This window comes from Gobio gobio (assembly GCF_949357685.1).
Source record: "Gobio gobio genome assembly, chromosome: 1".
NCBI lineage: Eukaryota > Metazoa > Chordata > Actinopteri > Cypriniformes > Gobionidae > Gobio > Gobio gobio.
In genome coordinates, this window is record NC_137097.1 from 25706337 (window position 1) to 25724774 (window position 18438).

Consider the following 18438-nt stretch of genomic DNA (forward strand, 5'->3'; position numbering starts at 1 on the left):
TTAAATTTAAAACAGAATTTTTAGCACCCACAGAAACTCTTTTATTTGCTTGTGAAGATATGATATTCCCTCATTAATTAAATTTTGATGTGTGTTTTCTATATTGTATATACAAACAGTAAAACTTAAAGTCGGACACTGTGTCTTGATTTAGAGTAATTAATTTTTTTGTTATGAATCAATGTGAACTGTGTTATTAAACGTATTTCAATAATACATTTAACTCTGAATTTTGTCATCTTTGCTTATTTTTATTAATATATATTTCTAGGTACATTTCTATGCACTTTTATGATTTTAGACTCATCAGTGAACGGGACTTTTATTTTGGTCTTGGTGTCTTACGTCATAAGGCTGCGCCGCGCTCCTGCATCTGTTGTGATTTGGCTGAAGAGAGGTTTGTGTTTTAAGCGAAGTAGAATGAATGATTTATTATTAAATGTAACACTGCATTGCTTTATCTAACATTGATCAGCGTTGTGTGAGTAAAGTAACAGAAAAAACCCATGAGTAACAGAAGGAGCGGCTCATTTCGCTCTTTATCATGAATCAGTTCAAATATGAGTTCATTCTCTGGCGAGTGACGAGAGAACCGGAGCTTTAGGGGTTTTTTTTAGCGTCTCAACCATCTCCCTAGTTCAGTAGTAAGGGCACTGATCAAGGAGTCAGCCCGTTGCCTTATGTCCTGGGGTGCTTCTCGATTCTTACGGAGGAATTGAATCAAGTGAAATGATATATCCTCGCTTCCTTTAGCGTCACTTCAAAGCGTTGTCGAATAATGAATCTACACCGCTGGATTTAGTTTGCACATCGGGATTCTTCAACATTACAGATAACTATTTTTTTTAATAGTTTCAACCCTTACAACATACCACATTTGTCCATATTTTATATCAGTGCCCTTACTACTGAACCAGGGAGCTGATTGAGATACACCATTCAACTCCCCGAGACAATTGAATCAATTGATTCACAACAAATTATTCAGTGATTTGAAGCACTCTGTTTCTATCTCGATTTCTACAAATCATTAAATAGCTAAACTAAAGTATTAAGGGTTTGTATAATTCGCATTCTTATATTAATTTGTTGTGTTAGTTTGGAGTGTTTTGTCTCATCAGGTCATTTAAGTCCATTAACTGAGTTACTGAACTAGAGCTGATTGACACACTCTGTTAATTATTCTCCTCTTAAACAGGACAGAGTTTTCAAACGCACAGACAAACTCCTGGTGAAGGGACTGAGATCCACGTCTACATAAAGATGGAGTTTATTAAAAAGGAGAGTGAAGACATAAAGATGGAGTTTATTAAAGAGGAGAGTGAAGACGTGAAGATTGAAGAAACATTGAGAGTGAAACATGAAGAAACTGAGGAACAAACAGGTTGGTTTCATTCTCAAAGCTGAACTCAGTCTTTTAATCCTTATTAAAATCTCCAGCTCTACATAATTTTTTGATATTTTTGAAGAATGTCATGTGAGTGTCAAAAATAAAGTGCTATTATTTGACATGGAGTGGGTCGCCTCATGTGGACAGACATGAGATCACATGACCAGACAAACAATAATGCTGCCTTCAAGTGAACCTGTGAAGATCCGACGTATTACGACGTGTTTGTTATTACGACACGCATTCAATTATGAAAAATAATTAATAATAATAATTAGAGGTGCACCGAAATTTTGGCAGCCGAAAATGCCATTATCGGTTTCGGGCCGAAATAAAAAAAACAGCCGAAAATGTATGTCACCCGCCCCTCCCATCCGTGAGCAAGCGCTTAGGTTTCACTCACGGTCGAGCTGTTATCACACAACGCGTCTGCCTATCAAAGATTAAGCATGTCAGCGGTATGAGAACATATAGAGACGTATCCAGCTGAACTACCCATTGCCAGAAGCGACAATCCCCTTGACTACTGCCGCACGAACGAAGGCCGCTTTCCATTGCTTGTGCGGATTGCACGCAGGTATTTATCTGCCCCAAGCAGTGTTGCCAAGTCTGCGGCTTTTACCCGTGGGATATTTTCCATGTCCGCGGGTTGAAGCGACCCCGATTATGTGATATTTAGACCCAGGAATGTGAATTTTAGCAGGCAACCCTTTAAAAAAAACACATATTTTACCCACCAAATGCCATTTTTCCCGGAGAACAGTTACAGACAGTGAGAGACTATTCAGTGCAGCATCTCATGTTCTTAATGAGAACCATTCTGTGATTTTTGTGTGCAGTTATTCAGATAATTGTGGATATTGTTTTGCACAACTGATAAAAAACTATTTTATTTGATGGAACATAAAACTTGAAGAATAATATAAGGCCTATTTGGTATTATTATTTATATTTATTAAAAAATATTTTAGGTTTTATGTAACCTTAATAAAAGTTTATAGAATAGAAACTAGAAATTATTCTATTGGTTCCTGATTTTTTTCATTTCAGATCCATTAAATTCAAGCAATTTCCAGTGAGGAAAATAAGTATTTGAACACCCTGCTATTTTGCAAGTTCTCCCACTTAGAAATCATGGAGGGGTCTGAAATTGTCATCGTAGGTGCTTGTCCACTGTGAGAGACATAATCTAAAAAAAAAATATCCAGAAATCACAATGTATGATTTTTTTTACTATTTATTTGTATGATACAGCTGCAAATAAGTATTTGAACACCTGAGAAAATCAATGTTAATATTTGGTACAGTAGCCTTTGTTTGCAATTACAGTGGTCAAACGTTTCCTGTAGTTTTTCACCAGGTTTGCACACACTGCAGGAGGGATTTTGGCCCACTCCTCCACACAGATCTTCTCTAGATCAGTCAGGTTTCTGGCCTGTCGCTGAGAAACACTGAGTTTGAGCTCCTCCAAAGATTCTCTATTGGGTTTAGGTCTGGAGACTGGCTAGGCCACGCCAGAACCTTGATATGCTTCTTACAGAGCCACTCCTTGGTTATCCTGGCTGTGTGCTTCGGGTCATTGTCATGTTGGAAGACCCAGCCTCGACCCATCTTCAATGCTCTAACTGAGGGAAGGAGGTTGTTCCCCAAAATCTCACAATACATGGCCCCGGTCATCCTCTCCTTAATACAGTGCAGTCGCCCTGTCCCATGTGCAGAAAAACACCCCCAAAGCATGATGCTACCACCCCCATGCTTCACAGTAGGGATGGTGTTCTTGGGATGGTACTCATCATTCTTCTTCCTCCAAACACGTTTAGTGGAATTATGACCAAAAAGTTCTATTTTGGTCTCATCTGACCACATGACTTTCTCCCATGACTCCTCTGGATCATCCAAATGCTCTTTGGCAAACTTAAGACGGGCCTGGACATGTGCTGGTTTAAGCAGGGGAACCTTCCGTGCCATGCATGATTTCAAACCATGACGTCTTAGTGTATTACCAACCGTAACCTTGGAAACTGTGGTCCCAGCTCTTTTCAGGTCATTGACCAGCTCCTCCCGTGTAGTTCTGGGCTGATTTCTCACCTTTCTTAGGATCATTGAGACCACACGAGGTGAGATCTTGCATGGAGCCCCAGTCCGAGGGAGATTGACAGTCATGTTTAGCTTCTTCCATTTTCTAATGATTGCTCCAACAGTGGACCTTTTTTCCCCGTAGCCCTTTCCAGCCTTGTGGAGGTGTACAATTTTGTCTCTAGTGTCTTTGGTCTTGGCCATGTTAGTAGTTGGATTCTAACTGATTGTATGGGGTGGACAGGTGTCTTTATGCAGCTAATGACTCAAACAGGTGCATCTAATTTAGGATAATAAATGGAGTGGAGGTAGACATTTTAAAGGCAGACTAACAGGTCTTTGAGGGTCAGAATTCTAGCTGATAGACAGGTGTTCAAATACTTATTTGCAGCTGTATCATACAAATAAATAGTTAAAAAAATAATCTATTGTGATTTCGGGATTTTTTTTTAAATAATGTCTCTCACAGTGGACATGCACCTACGATGACAATTTCAGACCCCTCCATGATTTCCAAGTGGGAGAACTTGCAAAATAGCAGGGTGTTCAAATACTTATTTTCCTCACTATATATATATATATATATATATATATATATATATATATATATATATATATATATATATATATATATATATATATATATATATATATATATATATATATATACACGTTTTTAAAAGAAGCCATTTTCGGCTTCAGTTTCGGTTTTAGGCCAAGTGCATCCTACATTTACGGTTTCGGCCCAGAATTTTCATTTCGGTGCATCACTAATAATTTCATAATTACTTGTGTGACATTAAACCCAAAATCTACTTCTGATTTGACAACCATTAATTTATGTCACTTAATTTCACTAGATAACAGTATCTAACAAAATCTGTGTTTTGCATAAAGCAAAGCATGAAATGTGACCCAAATCAGAGAAAATCATGGGAGCGGGTGAATGATTAGTTTTTAGCAACGGTTTCGGGTGACGTTAGAGCTGATCCGCGCATCTCTGGTGTGCATAGTGATGGTTCATTATTAGCATTTATATTTATTTATTTATTAGAACTTTTTATCTAATAGAGTTCATAGAGCTGAGGCGTCGCTCATTCAGTGACCACAGCTGGACGGAGGGAACATATACTTTTAGGTGTGCGTTGAGGTCTGGAGGTGGCATTCCAGTGGCAGTCCTGAAAGCTGGGTCAGGATGGGTGTGATAGGGGGTTCTCTCTGGCTGATCAAAGACCACGTGACCAAATTAGATGACTAACTAACTTTAAGACTAGTCAAGTTTATGCATCCGCCACTGGAACAGTGATGTTGTTCACCTGACCAGTAGAGCTGGTTTTGCACGGATTACGAGGATCTCCATCTTCACAAGGTTGAGTTTGACATGACTCCCTTCATCCAAGCGGAGATGTCAGAAAAGCAGGCAGAGATGAGCCAAGACAGATATCATCAGGTTGAAATAACAAATAAAGCTGTGAATCGTCATCTCAGCAGTATTAGGATATGCCATGTGTCTTCATGATCATGCCCAGTGAGAAACAAAGGACCAAGCACTGAATTAGCTGTGATTGGATGAAGTGACTCAGACTCCCCTCCTCTCTATGCAAGATCTGCTTGTGACTGAAGCCACTGAACTACTAAACCTGTGATGCTCAGAAAGAGTGGACAAGAGGATCTGGTGGTTTACAGTGTAAACAGACAGCTCCAGTAGAATAAAGGCAGATGATTTGGAGTTCACTACAAGATGAGTTCCATGCTGGTGGAAAAGGGGTATTAGTGTCCATTTTGTTCTGAATGGCCATTTTTGTGACATTGATTTTTAAAAGGGCATCTATAGGATGCAGCTCCGCTCTGGGCTTTAGTCTTTAGGCCTGGTTTCTCTTCTTTCTCTGAGGGCTCAGCTGTCTCCTGCTCTCAAGTCTCAGACAGACTTTCATGTTCCTCCCTTGTCTTTTCCTGCTGCTCAGGGTCACAGGTCTTCTTGAAGGGCTGATAAGCTGCCCACATTGACAAAGTCAATTTTCTTGCCTGTCCCTGACACTTTAGAAAGCATCCTATAATAAGAAAATTCACATTTGTTTACGTAGACATTTAATTTGTAATTGTGCAGTATCAGTCAACTTTAGACATGAATTGATGAGTTTTGATTTAATATAAATAAAATAATTTGAGCTGGGTTGTCATTGACATCCCTATTCTGTTTCTTCAGAAAACTATAATTAACATGAACTACTAGGCATGTCCAGATATTTGACATCTGGAAAGGCATAATTAACCTCATGAATATCTGTTACTATGACCAGTACTGTGTTTTTATCTTAAAATTATTTAAATAATGGCTTCAGTGCTGCAAAACTTCTCCAGTTTTCTGTGAGTTCTTAATCTGTCTGTTTAGTTTTAGCTCTGTCACACTCTGTCCTTGTTTCTGTAGAGTTTTATCTGTCATGTGTATGTTGCTGTGTTTAGTTATTCTGAATGGATCTGTGTACAGTAGTAGGATATGCAGTCAGGTCAAGGTGGCTGGTTTAGGGTTTTTTGGCATCTCCATGTGGTTCTGCTCCATATCGCAACTTGACGTGTCTAAAATGTAAACCATAAAAAACTTTAAACAAGCTCTTGTTTATAATATTCTGCAATATTTTTAAGGGCGTTTTGTATGTATGAATTGAACGTGTTTAAATGTATGAATTATATGGACTCCTTATATCATTTGTTGTCCTTTTGGAGTTTCCAAATGCCCTATTTTTGGAAAGACACCTAAATTTACCTTGAAAAAAGCTGGAAAAATACAGTTTTGTGTGCATCACCTACTTTTTGATGACAAAAACATTTTAAACAAGATAAATGTATGTTTAATTTGACAACAGGTTTGCATATAATCATGATTAAAGGATTAGTTCACTTTTAAATAAACTTTTGCTGATAATTTACTCACCCCCATGTCATCCAAGATGTCCATGTCTTTCTTCAGTCAAAAATAAATTAATGTTTTTGATGAAAGCATTCCAGGATTTTTCTCAATATAATGGACTTCAATGGGCTCCAAACGGTTCAAGGTCCAAAGGACAGTTTCAGTGCAGCTTCAAACGATACCAGACGATGAATACGGTTCTTATCTAGCAAAATGATCAGTCATTTAAAAAAACTAAATAAAAAAGTTAAAGTTTTATAAGCACAAATGCTCGCCTTGCTCTGTTCTGTGATGTGCGTTCGTGACGTCACGTAATACGCAATTAAGTTGAAACGGTCACTTTAATGGACTTTGTATGTTCAGGGAAGCAGGAGGCGGGAACCGGCGAACGTTCAACAAGTTTAATTCAAAATAAACACAAACTGAAAGTAAAAGCGGCAGCCCCTCATGGACAACAGCCGCGCACACACACATAATAAAACGTAAACAAAACGTTAAACGTGTTCGTATGTGCACGTTCAAATTATAAACACTGACTCTGTACTTCTGCCTATGTCAAGTGTGACCTTTTCAACGTATTTGAGTATTACGTGACGTCACGAACGTGCATCACCAAACAGAGCAAGGCGAGCATTTGTGCTTATAAAACGTCAACTTGTTTTTTTTTTTTTAAATGACTGATCGTTTCGCTAGATAAGACCCTTATTCATCGTCTGGTTTCGTTTAAAGCTGTTTGAAGCTGCACTGAAAGAGTCCATTATATGGAGAAAAATCCTGGAATGCTTTCATCAAAAAATCTTTTCGAATGAAGAAAGAAAGACATGGACATCTTAGATGACATGGGTGTGAGTAAATTATCAGCAAAAGTTTATTTAAAAGTTAACTAATCCTTTAACAATTTTAATCTATTGACAGCCCTAGTAAAAATATTTGGATCAAGTAAATTATTTGAAGGATTCCTGATGGAGTCTGTCTCAGACATCCCGCCAACACTCGTCCAGTTTAGTTTAGTGAGAACGTCGATAGCTGTGGTCTCAAACTCAGCTCCTGGAGGGCCACTGTCCTGTCCGACGGAGTTTAACTCCAACCCGCTTGAATTCACCTGCTAGTTCCTAGTAACCCTGAAGACTTTGATTAGCTGGATCAGGTGTGTTTAATAATGTTTGGAGCTAAACTCTGCAGGACAATGAGCTGAGTTTGAGACCACTGGTCTGTATTATCTATAGTAGGATAATACTCTCTTTGCCATAGACTAAAAGAAGAATAAAATCCTCATACTTATCCAGTACTTCGTCTGAGCCTGTAGCTGTGATCAGCATGATTAGGGACTCATTTAGGTGCAAACCAATGAACAACCTAAATTGTGAAAGAAGCAAAGGGTTTATTAACAACATTAAACACTCAAACTGTTCTAACACAAATACACAGGCATACAGTTTGAGTTTGGTGTAGGAAGGCGGTTTAGACTGAAGTAGAGTAAAAAATAAAATCATGAAGTTATGACAGTATTTGATGTTCAGCAAGCCAACAGACTGAAGAAAACAACTGTTTCTTTGTTCTAACTCGGAGGTCTTCAACCTTGCTCCTGGGGACCCACTGTCCTGCAGAGTTTAGCTCCAACCCTAATTAGAGACAGGTGAAGCTAATCAAGCTCTTCAGGATCACTTGCTGAAAATACACAAGCAGGTTGGAAATACATTTTGCAGGACAGTGGGTCCCTAGGAGCAGGGTTGAAGACCTCTGTTCTAACTCCTTTGTGAAAAGGGTAGGTAATGTATCAAATAATAAGACAAAGTCTGATACATGCATGTCTCAAGTGTTAAAAGAGTGTCCTAATACTAGTTCTTGAGGCTTCAGTTGATCTTTGCTGAAGTTGTATTGATGAGAGAGAGAACTGGGTTGATGCAGAAGGTCTTTGATGATTAAGGCCCTGTCCACACGAACACCGGTATTTTCAAAACTGCAGATTTTTCTTTGCGGTTTGGCCGTTCGTCCACACGCAAACACAGTGTCCGGTCACTGAAACCAAACTTTTTTGAAAACTTCCAGGGTGAACATTTTTAGAAACTCCAGTTGCCGTGTGGACAGTAAAACTGGAGATTTTGGTTTGTTGTGTCAGAATCGGAAACGGCAATAACCTTTTTTCCAGGCTTCTTTTTTCCAGCCAACATGGCTTTACAGTTAGGTTAGGATTATATTGCCACCTGTTGGTTTTGCATGCTCTTGACGTATTCATAGCGTGTATTTGCGTTTTCATGTGGATGCAACTACTTTTTGTTTGTAAACAGACAAAAAACTCAGTTTATTAAAATACCCGCGTATGTGTGGACTAGATCTTAAAAGACAAGGCCACAGCCTGGCACAAACTTAGGGTGCGTTTACACTTGTCATGTTTGGTTCGATTAAAACGAACCCTGGTGCGATTGCTCGGTTAGTGCGGTTCATTTGAACATATGTGAACGCTGCCATACGAACCGCTTGTTTGGTGCGCAACAGGACCGAGACCGATAAAAAGATGGCTCTCGGTCCGCTTCCAAACCAACTCTGGTGCGGTTCGATTGATATATGAACGCAACACGAACGCAACACGGACCAAAGACATGTAAACCAACCAAAAACAGGACGTGCTGTCACAAGATGCGACGCTACAAGTGACGTTGATTTGACGATGCGGAAAGATTGTGTATCCAAAATGAGTAGAGGGCAAACGTGGAGCAACAAAGAGGTAAAGTGCCTCATCAATATATGCAGATCCTTGTTTCTGCATACAACGGAGGAAATCCTGGTGCTGTTTTGAATATTTTGAACATTTTATGAGCTCTTCGTGAGTTCTCAGCTGGTAAAAAATAAAACCATATGTTCACGCATAAAATGGTTGCGTTTAATCCAGCACACAGCATTGTTTTGAATGTTCGCAAAGCAAGCTCTGTCGCGAAATATACATCATAAAAGTTGACCAATCAGGTTGTGACCATATCCCTATGCTTTTGCTTCGGTAACTTTAGGTTCACTGTTAAAAATGCCAGTGTGAACGCTAAGTGGACCAAGACTATGTTTTTTTTTTTTTTTGGTCCGGACCAAACAAACCAAGCTACAAGTGTGAACGCACCCTTAGGGGTTCTTTGAAGACTTCTAGCTCAGCATCTTCATATCAGAATTTCTCCCCTGAATTCCCAAATCCTGTGTGATGTCAGGCGGTGAGTGAGCAAATGAGGAGTTATACTTTCGGAAGGAAAGTTTGCAATCCTTTGTCTTCTATTGGGTGTTTTGCATAGAGGGAAGAACTTTCGAGAATCTTATATGAGTAATACATCACAGAGTTGGTGAAATATAATGTAAATGAACATACAGAAAGGTCATAGATACTAAACATGTTATAGGGTTAGTTCACCCAAAAATGAAAATTCTGTCATTAATTATTAATTCTCGCGCATGCGTCGTGGAGGCACACACGGAAGACGATAACAAGTTGGATAAAGGTGTTTTTTTTGTTTTTTTTTTGCGCACAAAAACTATTGTCGTCGCATCGAGAAAAAAAATAATTGTAGAGTCACTGTGGTGAGATGGACTTTGTAACGACGTTTTAAGTGCCTTTTATGGGTCTTGGGAGTATAAATGTACTGAATGCCAATGGAGGCCTATCTGAAGCCTTTCTCAGCCATCAGCTTTCAACAAAAATATCTTCATTTGTGTTCCGAATATGAACGGAGGTCTTACGGGTGTCGAACGACATGAGGGTGAGTAATTAATGACAGAATTTTCATTTTTGGGTGAACTAACCCTTTTACCAAGTGAACTTTGTTAGGTACGCTAAGTAATTCTAAACCATTTCAGAAGAGTTTGAATTAATCTATATAAGCAAAAACAATACAAAAGGTAAATCTAGAGATGGGAAACTTGGATACGTTTATCCATTTCTTAAGTGTTTTTCTGTCTGTTTCAAAGTGAGGTGGAAGTGCAACTCTCTATAATTCCTTTAGGTCTTGTCTTGCTGATGTGTTAGCTGCCAGTACCTGGTTCAGGGGTTATGGAGTTGAAGATCTCTAACTCTTTGGCTACATTAAGACTGTCAGTCCAAATTCGATTTTTGTGCTGCTCCGATTAGATTTAGCAAGTGCCAATGGCAAAAAAACACATGAAATAGCTTATTTTTTGGATTTTTTTGAACTCCCATTTGAATGGTTACACATTTTAGTTACAAAAAAAACATGTGTGGGAAAAACTATTTAACAACAATTTTTGATTATTATTATTACATGTTTAGGGCCAAGAAAAATGTTTTCCCCCTCCAATTCCTTTTTTTAAATTTTATAGTTCAATTACATTTTAATAGTCAATGATTTAACAATCAGTGATTTTAAGAATAATGATTATAATAATTTGTTTTTCTGGGTACTCAAAGCGCTTTACATAGAAGGGGGGGATCTCCTCAACCATCACCAATGTGTAGCACCCCCTGGATAATCCGACGGCAGCCATATTGCACCAGAACGCCCACCACACACCAGCTGATTGGTGGAGAGGAGACAGAGTGATAAAGCTAATCGGTAAATGGGGACGATTAGAAGGCCATGATGGACAGAGGCCAATGGGTAAATTTGGCCAGGATGCCGGGGTTACACCCCTACTCTTTTACCGAAGGACATCCTGGGATTTTTAATGACCAGAGAGTCAGGACCTAGATTTAACATCTCATCCGAAGGATCCATTACAATCTATTTTTTCCCATCATAAATTGTGTTGTGTATTTTTATCAGAAATGTTGTATTTTTATTTTTCTGGCAATCAAATGAAGGCATAAAACATTAATTTTAATTTATCTTTTAATCGTATGAAATTAAACCTCATCAAAACATAAATGTTAAAACTCATCATGCAGGTAAAATTAAATTTGTCTTTTTTTTTTTCCTTAGACCTGATGTCACTGAAAGAGGAGGAGAATGGAAAGGAAGAGAAAGCTCAATATGAGAAACATGATTTCATAACTGAAGAAACATCTTTTAGTTGCTCACAGACTGAAAAAACTTCCTCGCGAGAAAAAGCTCAAAAGACAGAAACTTATTTCAGCCAAAAAGGACACTTTCATGAACACATGAGAATTCACACGGGAGAGAAGCCGTTCACCTGCAAACAATGTGGAAAGAGTTTCAACCAGAAAGGAATTCTTGATCGTCACATGAGAATTCACACTGGAGAGAAGCCATTCACCTGCCAACAGTGTGGAAAGAGTTTCAATCATAAAGGACACTTTCATGAACACATGAGAATTCACACTGGAGAGAAGCCGTTCACCTGCCAACAGTGTGGAAAAGGTTTCAACCGAAAAGGAATTCTTGATCGTCACATGAGAGTTCACACTGGAGAGAAGCCACTCATTTGTGATCTCTGTGGAGAGAGTTTCAGATATAAAGAAACCTTTAAGAACCACATGATCATTCACTTAAGAGAGAACGGTTTTATGTCATCAGTGTGGAATGAGTTGCAGACAGAAAAACCTTGGGTTTATGTAATAACTTGTACCGAAGAGATTAATTTCATGTGGCAAAACTGGAAAGACTTGCAGAAAGAAAGCCAACCTTGAGGTTCACATAAGAGTTTAGATTACAGAGAGGCCTTTCACCAGCCCTCAAGGCCCTGATATACGGCAAAGTTAACTTTTTAAATATTTTATCGGCCTTTGCTTAGGGGCAGCGCACTTGGTGAATATCCTGTGTGGCAGTTAAATGAATGTGTAAATATGTGCTGTGCATTTTCCTTTAAGTAACAAAATAAATATGGTGTGAGAACTGCATTTGTGAACTAATAATAGTTAGTGTTCCCGCTAGGGATGGGCGATATCTTATCGTTTGCGATATACTGGTAAAAATTCTCCCCACGATAAGAATTTGTCTTCCCGCGATAATAACGATAAAGCCTAGTTGATAGCGCGACCCATCCGCACCGTGCCACCGCTGGCCGTCTCTTGATGCCCTAAGCGTTATTACTTTTCGATGGCTGCGGTGGCTGCGTTCGTCAAATTGTATAGCTGAAGGGGGGTTGGAGAGAGAATTTTCTTGTGGTGCCCCCGCAGCACTCGGTGCCCTAAGCGCCGCGCAATGGGAGCGGCGGCACTGAATCCGCATCTCACGTGCAGAGCGAAAACAACTAGAAGCTGCGGAAGAGTTCATAGCTAAACAAAGGGGCACCTGAGGGTAATCTGAACCTGTACATACAGATGTATTTTCACTCGCTGAGCACTTGGACTGAGCGCTTAAGAGATTCGCTCTGTCTCAATCGATCGGTAAAGCACACTATTTCAGTTCATCTCAATGAATGCGCAGTGTATTTGACGCACAATCACATTAAACAGTGTGAGGCGCGCGACTGAGAGCGCTCAGTGTTTCACACACACTCAAAGAGAGAGCGAGAGAGTCTTATACCACACAGAATGGACGTGCTACATCTAAACAATATCCTTTGTTGTAGTTTCCTGTAAAATAATGGCGTTTATTTGAAATTATTCAGCCTTTCATGAACAGGAAGAAACGAATGCACAAACGGGAATCTCATTGGCTGGCGCGCACCTATTACGGTGCCTGTTTTGATTTCAGCAAATCAGTTAGAATGAGCGCTGACAACGTGATTAATATTCATGAACCCAGAAGCTCATTAATCCTTAGTGCAGTTTATTTTTATTAGTAGAATAATTTGTGGTATTATCTTATCAACTCAAATTACTGAAGTTCTATCATTAAATCATTATTAAATCATAACTTTTTTGTAATCTGAAGACATTTTTGGGATTATTACTTTTGCTGTTTCTGCTATTTTTACCACTGCACCATGAGTGTATGAATAAATACAGAATCAGTTTACATGTAAAACTTGTCATTGATTTGAATTATTATTGTTTGTATTGTGTGATGTTTTTCAGCACAGTTGCACTATTTAAACATTACCTGCACTTTTACAGAAGACAATTATATCTGCAACTTGTCCATTTCTGAAAAGGCTGGTGTGGAATTTTACATTAAAAAAAAAAATTTAATTAATCTATTTGATGACATGTACGTTTTACTTTAGATCATTGTTTGTTTTTCTGAAACTCGCAAGAATGCATGCAGCTTTCACTTGTATCCAAAAACATGGGGAATGATACTACATTTATCGTCATTGATATCGTTATCGCAATAAATACAAGAAAATATCGGGATACATTTTTAAGTCCATCCCTAGTTCCCGCACAAAACTTGGAAATACTAAGATTGTGATGGCCACACTTAAAGAAAGGTACACTGTAAAACATGACAGTTAAGTTATAATGACTTCTTGTTTTTGTAAGAACGTAAAGAACCAGGCCAAATATTCTGGATGAGGAATTTTCATAAAGACTGTCTGAAAAGAAATGAAAGAGATTAACCTCTGAATCCACTCATACAATCATCATTCTCAGCTGAGACAACGTCCCACTGAGTGAATCAACTGAGAATGGCTTCATTTGCATGTATTTACCTTGTCCCAAGCTTCCCCCAAACTCCTGGGAGATCACAAAATCCAATAGATTTTAGGTATATTTCAATGTCAATTCTCACTATACAATATTATTTGTGTTTTGTATCGTTTGAAATGTCTCAGTGCGAGTGGTACAAAAATCTCATAAGCACAGAAATATACAAGAAGTTAATAAGAGTTTTTAGACTTAGACCTATTTTACTTATGATGCTGGGTGTGGCTGCTGGAGCCATTTGGTTTCCTTTCAATCAAGCCAAATGGGAATTCGACTCAATTTAAATTCCCTTTGTTTTCATGTATTTCCATTTGAAACAGTTTTTGGTCTGGTCGGAGTTATTTAAAGCGATGCACCAATGAGTTCGGGGCTCAATACTATTAACAAGGTTGGCCCGTAACACAGAAAACGCTCTGTGTTACGTAATAATCAAAAAGTCAGGAAATCTTTCTCTCTTTAAGCTATTTCGGAATATTTGATGTTATGTATGAATTATCTTTGAATTGATTATGTAATTGGCATTATACATTTACCTGACTGTTAATAAAATTGTTACATTTTGATCCTTTCTGAATTACTCTGTAATTATTAACTATCTCCTGAACGGAACGATATAATTGCAACAAAAGGTTAAAACGAAATGACTAAATGTGTAACTAGCTATTAATTATAATGACCAAACAACCAATTGGTATTCTATCCTAAATTCGACAATATGATAAATGGAGTCAGATTAGAGAATATTATAATTGAATCCATTTTGCCCAGCTGAAACACGAACGCGCAAACGGCCTTCGAGTCGCTATCGCTACCGATCCTTGGAGCGATTTCAGCGGCCTTACATCTTTAACTCCAATTGTCATGATAAGTTTTAGAAATTGAACTTAAAGTAATACTTTATGTTGACTCTTTGTGAGTTTTGTCTGGCTTGCAAATGTTCATTTAAAGGCCGCAACATACTCCGCAAGAACAGAGAAAAAAGTTCTCGCTCCCAGGGCTGCAAGAACAAAATCACGTCATTTTGTTCTCGGAGCCCTGGTTTGGGAGTTCTCGCAGCTCGTTCTCGACACATCGTCTGAGCAGAACTTTTTTCTTGTGGGTGTCTGAGAACTATTGTGTGATTGATCAGAATTTTAAAGTGGGCGGGGTTAATGCGGAGAAACAGAGATGTTCGGCACCTACTTTTCTCGTGAAGCATGTCCTGGCCAGAACAAACTTTGTTCTTGTTCTTGCCACCTCGAGAAAACGAACAAATTTCTTTGTTCTTGCAGAGTATGTTCCAAGCTTAACTCGTGTCTGTAAGTTAAACGTTGAGGGAGGGGTGATGCAGAGCAAAAACCGCGAAACACAGAGTTGTCGTCGCCATTTTGAGTTAGTGCAGCTGCCAGCTGGGGTCCTTGCGCAAATTCGTGTTAAGAAACAAAAAATATCCGTGGAAGGCGAGTTTTTCTTTGAAATGTGTAATTATAAATGAATAAAGTTGCTATTTAAAGGGATAGTTCACCCAAAAACTAATTTTTTATGTTCGGTAGACCATCCATCTTAATCCATTTTTGCTTTGTTGTTTTATTCTCTGAAATTTTCTGGGGACCCCTTAGAACTCTCTGGAGCTGCAACTAACGATTATTTTTTCTGTCGACTAATCTAACGATTAGTTTCCGATTAGTCGACTAATCTATCGATTATTTGTCCAAATTCATCTGATGATTATTTTTTTTGTACATGTCATCTGCCAGTATTCCCTTTGACACAGCCTCCAATGTGTAAAGAAGGAAATAACGCTAGGAAATGACAGGTTTTCCACCGGTCCAGCTCCTCAAGACCTCTCGGCTTTCGCACAAAAGTAGATGGGATGTAGTTTTGAACTTGTGTTTGATTTTTGAATGCTTCAACTGTCCAGAGCATGAGATCAGCAATAAAGAATTTAGAAACTAAAGATCACCTCTGTTCAGAAAAGTGCAAACACGACAATGACAATACCGCATGAACAGAGTCCTTAAAAGAGTCCTTAAACTTATACATAAGCACTGCTCATGCCTTTTAAAGCTACAGTCCATACCGTCTTTTGGTTAAATTTCAATTTCAAAATAAATTTTTGAACAGGTACATAACCAGCCAGTGTTTTAGACTCTAATTCAGGGCTGTCAAACTCATTTTCACTGAGGGCCACTTCAGCATTATGGCTGCCCTCAAAGGGCCGGGTATAACTGTAAGACTGTATAAATTATTCTACTCCTTAACATATTGTTAAATAACTGTCTCTTCATTTGATTATTATTTAAGTTAAAAATATTGTATTCATTTTCATAGATGTAATAATATGTTATTGTTCTGTGATATAACAAAACCTTTTAATTTATCAGGTTAAGAACCCCATATTACTCCATCAATCAAAGTAAATAAAGACAAATATCATCAAATACAAGTCATTACATTACAAAGTTTGTTAAAAACTGTCAGATTTGAAAGGGGCAGAACTATGGTACAACAAATGAATGTGAGCTGCTAAGAACGTGTGACAGATGTGGCATTTACAAAAACAAATGGCTGTACACTGCCCCGCAGAGGACATGCATTCAACCAATAAGAAAATAGTTTGATTACAGTAAACATTTGGCTGCATGAACATACAGCTGTAAACAGTTTGTCTCAGCTCACAACTATTTTGGTCAAGTTTTGGGTTGATGAGGTGATGCTGCTTGACTTTGAACATACCAAGTGGGACACCATTTCAAACACCATTCTCATCATGCTCTGAAAATACACAAAAATAAATGTAAGCACAAACATCAAATTCTTATTCTTGGTTGAAATACACTTTTAAATATTTTTACGTTCGTTTTTAAAACACACTTCCATATATTGGTTTTCTGGCCGGATGTCTGACACTGTTTTCCCATGGTCAGTGTGTCAATGTCTGGTTTCAGGTCTTGTGCTGTAGCAATCCGTAAAACAGCATGGAGGTTCTCATCGGTGATGCGGGATCTGTGCTTGGTCTTGTTTAGGTTCATAATTGAAAACATCTGTTCACACAGATATGTGCTCCCAAACATAGACAGAACATGAGGAGAATGAAGTCGGAGTTGTAGCATCAAAGCCGGGGGCAGTAGACGGTAAAAGTCCTCGAATGCAGAATCCTGGAGCTTTGCTCTCAGGTCACTATCGCCTTGAAGCTCTATTAACTCCATCTGAAGGTGATGGGGCGCACTGTCGACTTTGGTGGTCAAAGATGGCAAAGGCTGAGTGCTGTGATGTAAAGTCAGAGAAGAGCCGATCAAACTCATTAATTGACCTGCTTACTTTGGTAGCCAACCGAACAATCCTGTTCCAGTTGGGACTTCCAAAGGTTAAGTTTACGCTGGAAAGCTACGATCATGACGGACATCTGTGTTTTGACTTGTTTGTGTCACTGCAGTCTCTGATTCAGTTGGGCGAGACGCTCAGTTATGCCACACAACATAGCAAAATCACACAACCAGTTTGGATCAGAGAGTTCAGGGAAGGGTTTTCGTTTACTTTCCATGTAAAGAGCAATGTCTTTCCTAAGTTCAAAAAATAGTTTGAGGACAGCACTTCTGCTCAGCCATCTTACTTCTATATGTTACGAGCTCACCTCCTGCAAAAACACATTGAACTGGCTTTAAGTGATTCAAGCCACCTTTCCACACAGAGCTTCTTGGTGGATAATGCTGAACGGTTGGATTCTGAAATCCACTGCCACTTCAATATACCTATATACATATATCCTACATTAAATGTATAATTCATAATCAATATTTGGGTAGTTGACGTGACGTGGCTTTTTCACTGTCACAGAAGATAAAACATAATTTATTTCACATTTTCATCATTTAGAATACTGTAAATGGTTAAACATTTTCTTGTTTTACATGAATTTGTTGTTTTAATACCCAAGTTATTTTTTGTTTTTTTACAACTTTGAGCCAAATCTCAAAATTGTCCTATGGTGTGACGGTAGACAACATTATTTCATAAATTTTACATTTGATAAATAAAGAAAATAATGTTTAAAAATCTTAATGAACACTCCTGGCATAATTGTGTAAGTGTCTATTTCACTAAGTGGCCATCACTTTTCCTATACATACATTTCTAAAAGTGTAGGAATTTCATAAAGTTTGTCACAGAAAAAAATGTCCTTTTGTGTTATGCAAAAACCTGATATTAATTTGGCCAATATCATGGACAACTACATTTAGTTAAAAGACCCCATTCAAGGTCATGTGACTGAAGACCCCTATGAAGGCCATGAGCAGTGCACATGGTAAGTATTTCTCTCAGAATTGTTTAAATATTTAACTATGTTTTCAGACCACTGAAGTTGTTAAGTTTTTTTGTCCTTTGGTGTGACACCCATAAATTTCATTTTTTAATTCAAATTTGTATTTTTAACAGCAGGACTATGTAATATTAATGCAAATATATCATGCTAATTGCTAATGACAGTTCAGCTAGTATTAGCATTGTTATTAACTGCCGCAAAAGCTCAAATGTCCTTTGGTGTGACAGGAAATGTCCTTTGGTGTGACACTTTGGCCAGTCACACCATAGGACACA

General features: G+C 38.3%; 2 protein-coding genes across 2 annotated transcripts in view; both read left to right on the top strand.

Moving 5' to 3' along the window:
* Nucleotides 1-18438, top strand: part of LOC307123219 (uncharacterized protein) — a 302474-nt gene that overhangs the window by 84890 nt on the left and 199146 nt on the right. The gene's annotated exons all lie outside the window — the stretch shown is intronic.
* LOC307124005 (uncharacterized protein) lies at nt 350-13565 on the top strand. The gene is made up of 3 exons (XM_079812930.1): nt 350-397; nt 1199-1384; nt 11288-13565. The coding sequence occupies exons 2-3, from the start codon at nt 1264-1266 to the stop codon at nt 11953-11955; spliced, it is 789 nt and encodes a 262-aa protein (XP_079669056.1). The 5' UTR covers nt 350-397; nt 1199-1263; the 3' UTR covers nt 11956-13565.

What these genes read in the sequence shown, in the direction of transcription:
- LOC307124005 (XM_079812930.1), top strand. Translation starts at nt 1,264, where the DNA reads ATGGAGTTTATTAAAAAGGAGAGTGAAGACATAAAGATGGAGTTTATT. An exon ending in AGAAACTGAGGAACAAACAG is followed by an intron (nt 1,385 to 11,287) that starts GTTGGTTTCATT and finishes TTTTTTCCTTAG; the next exon opens with ACCTGATGTCACTGAAAGAG.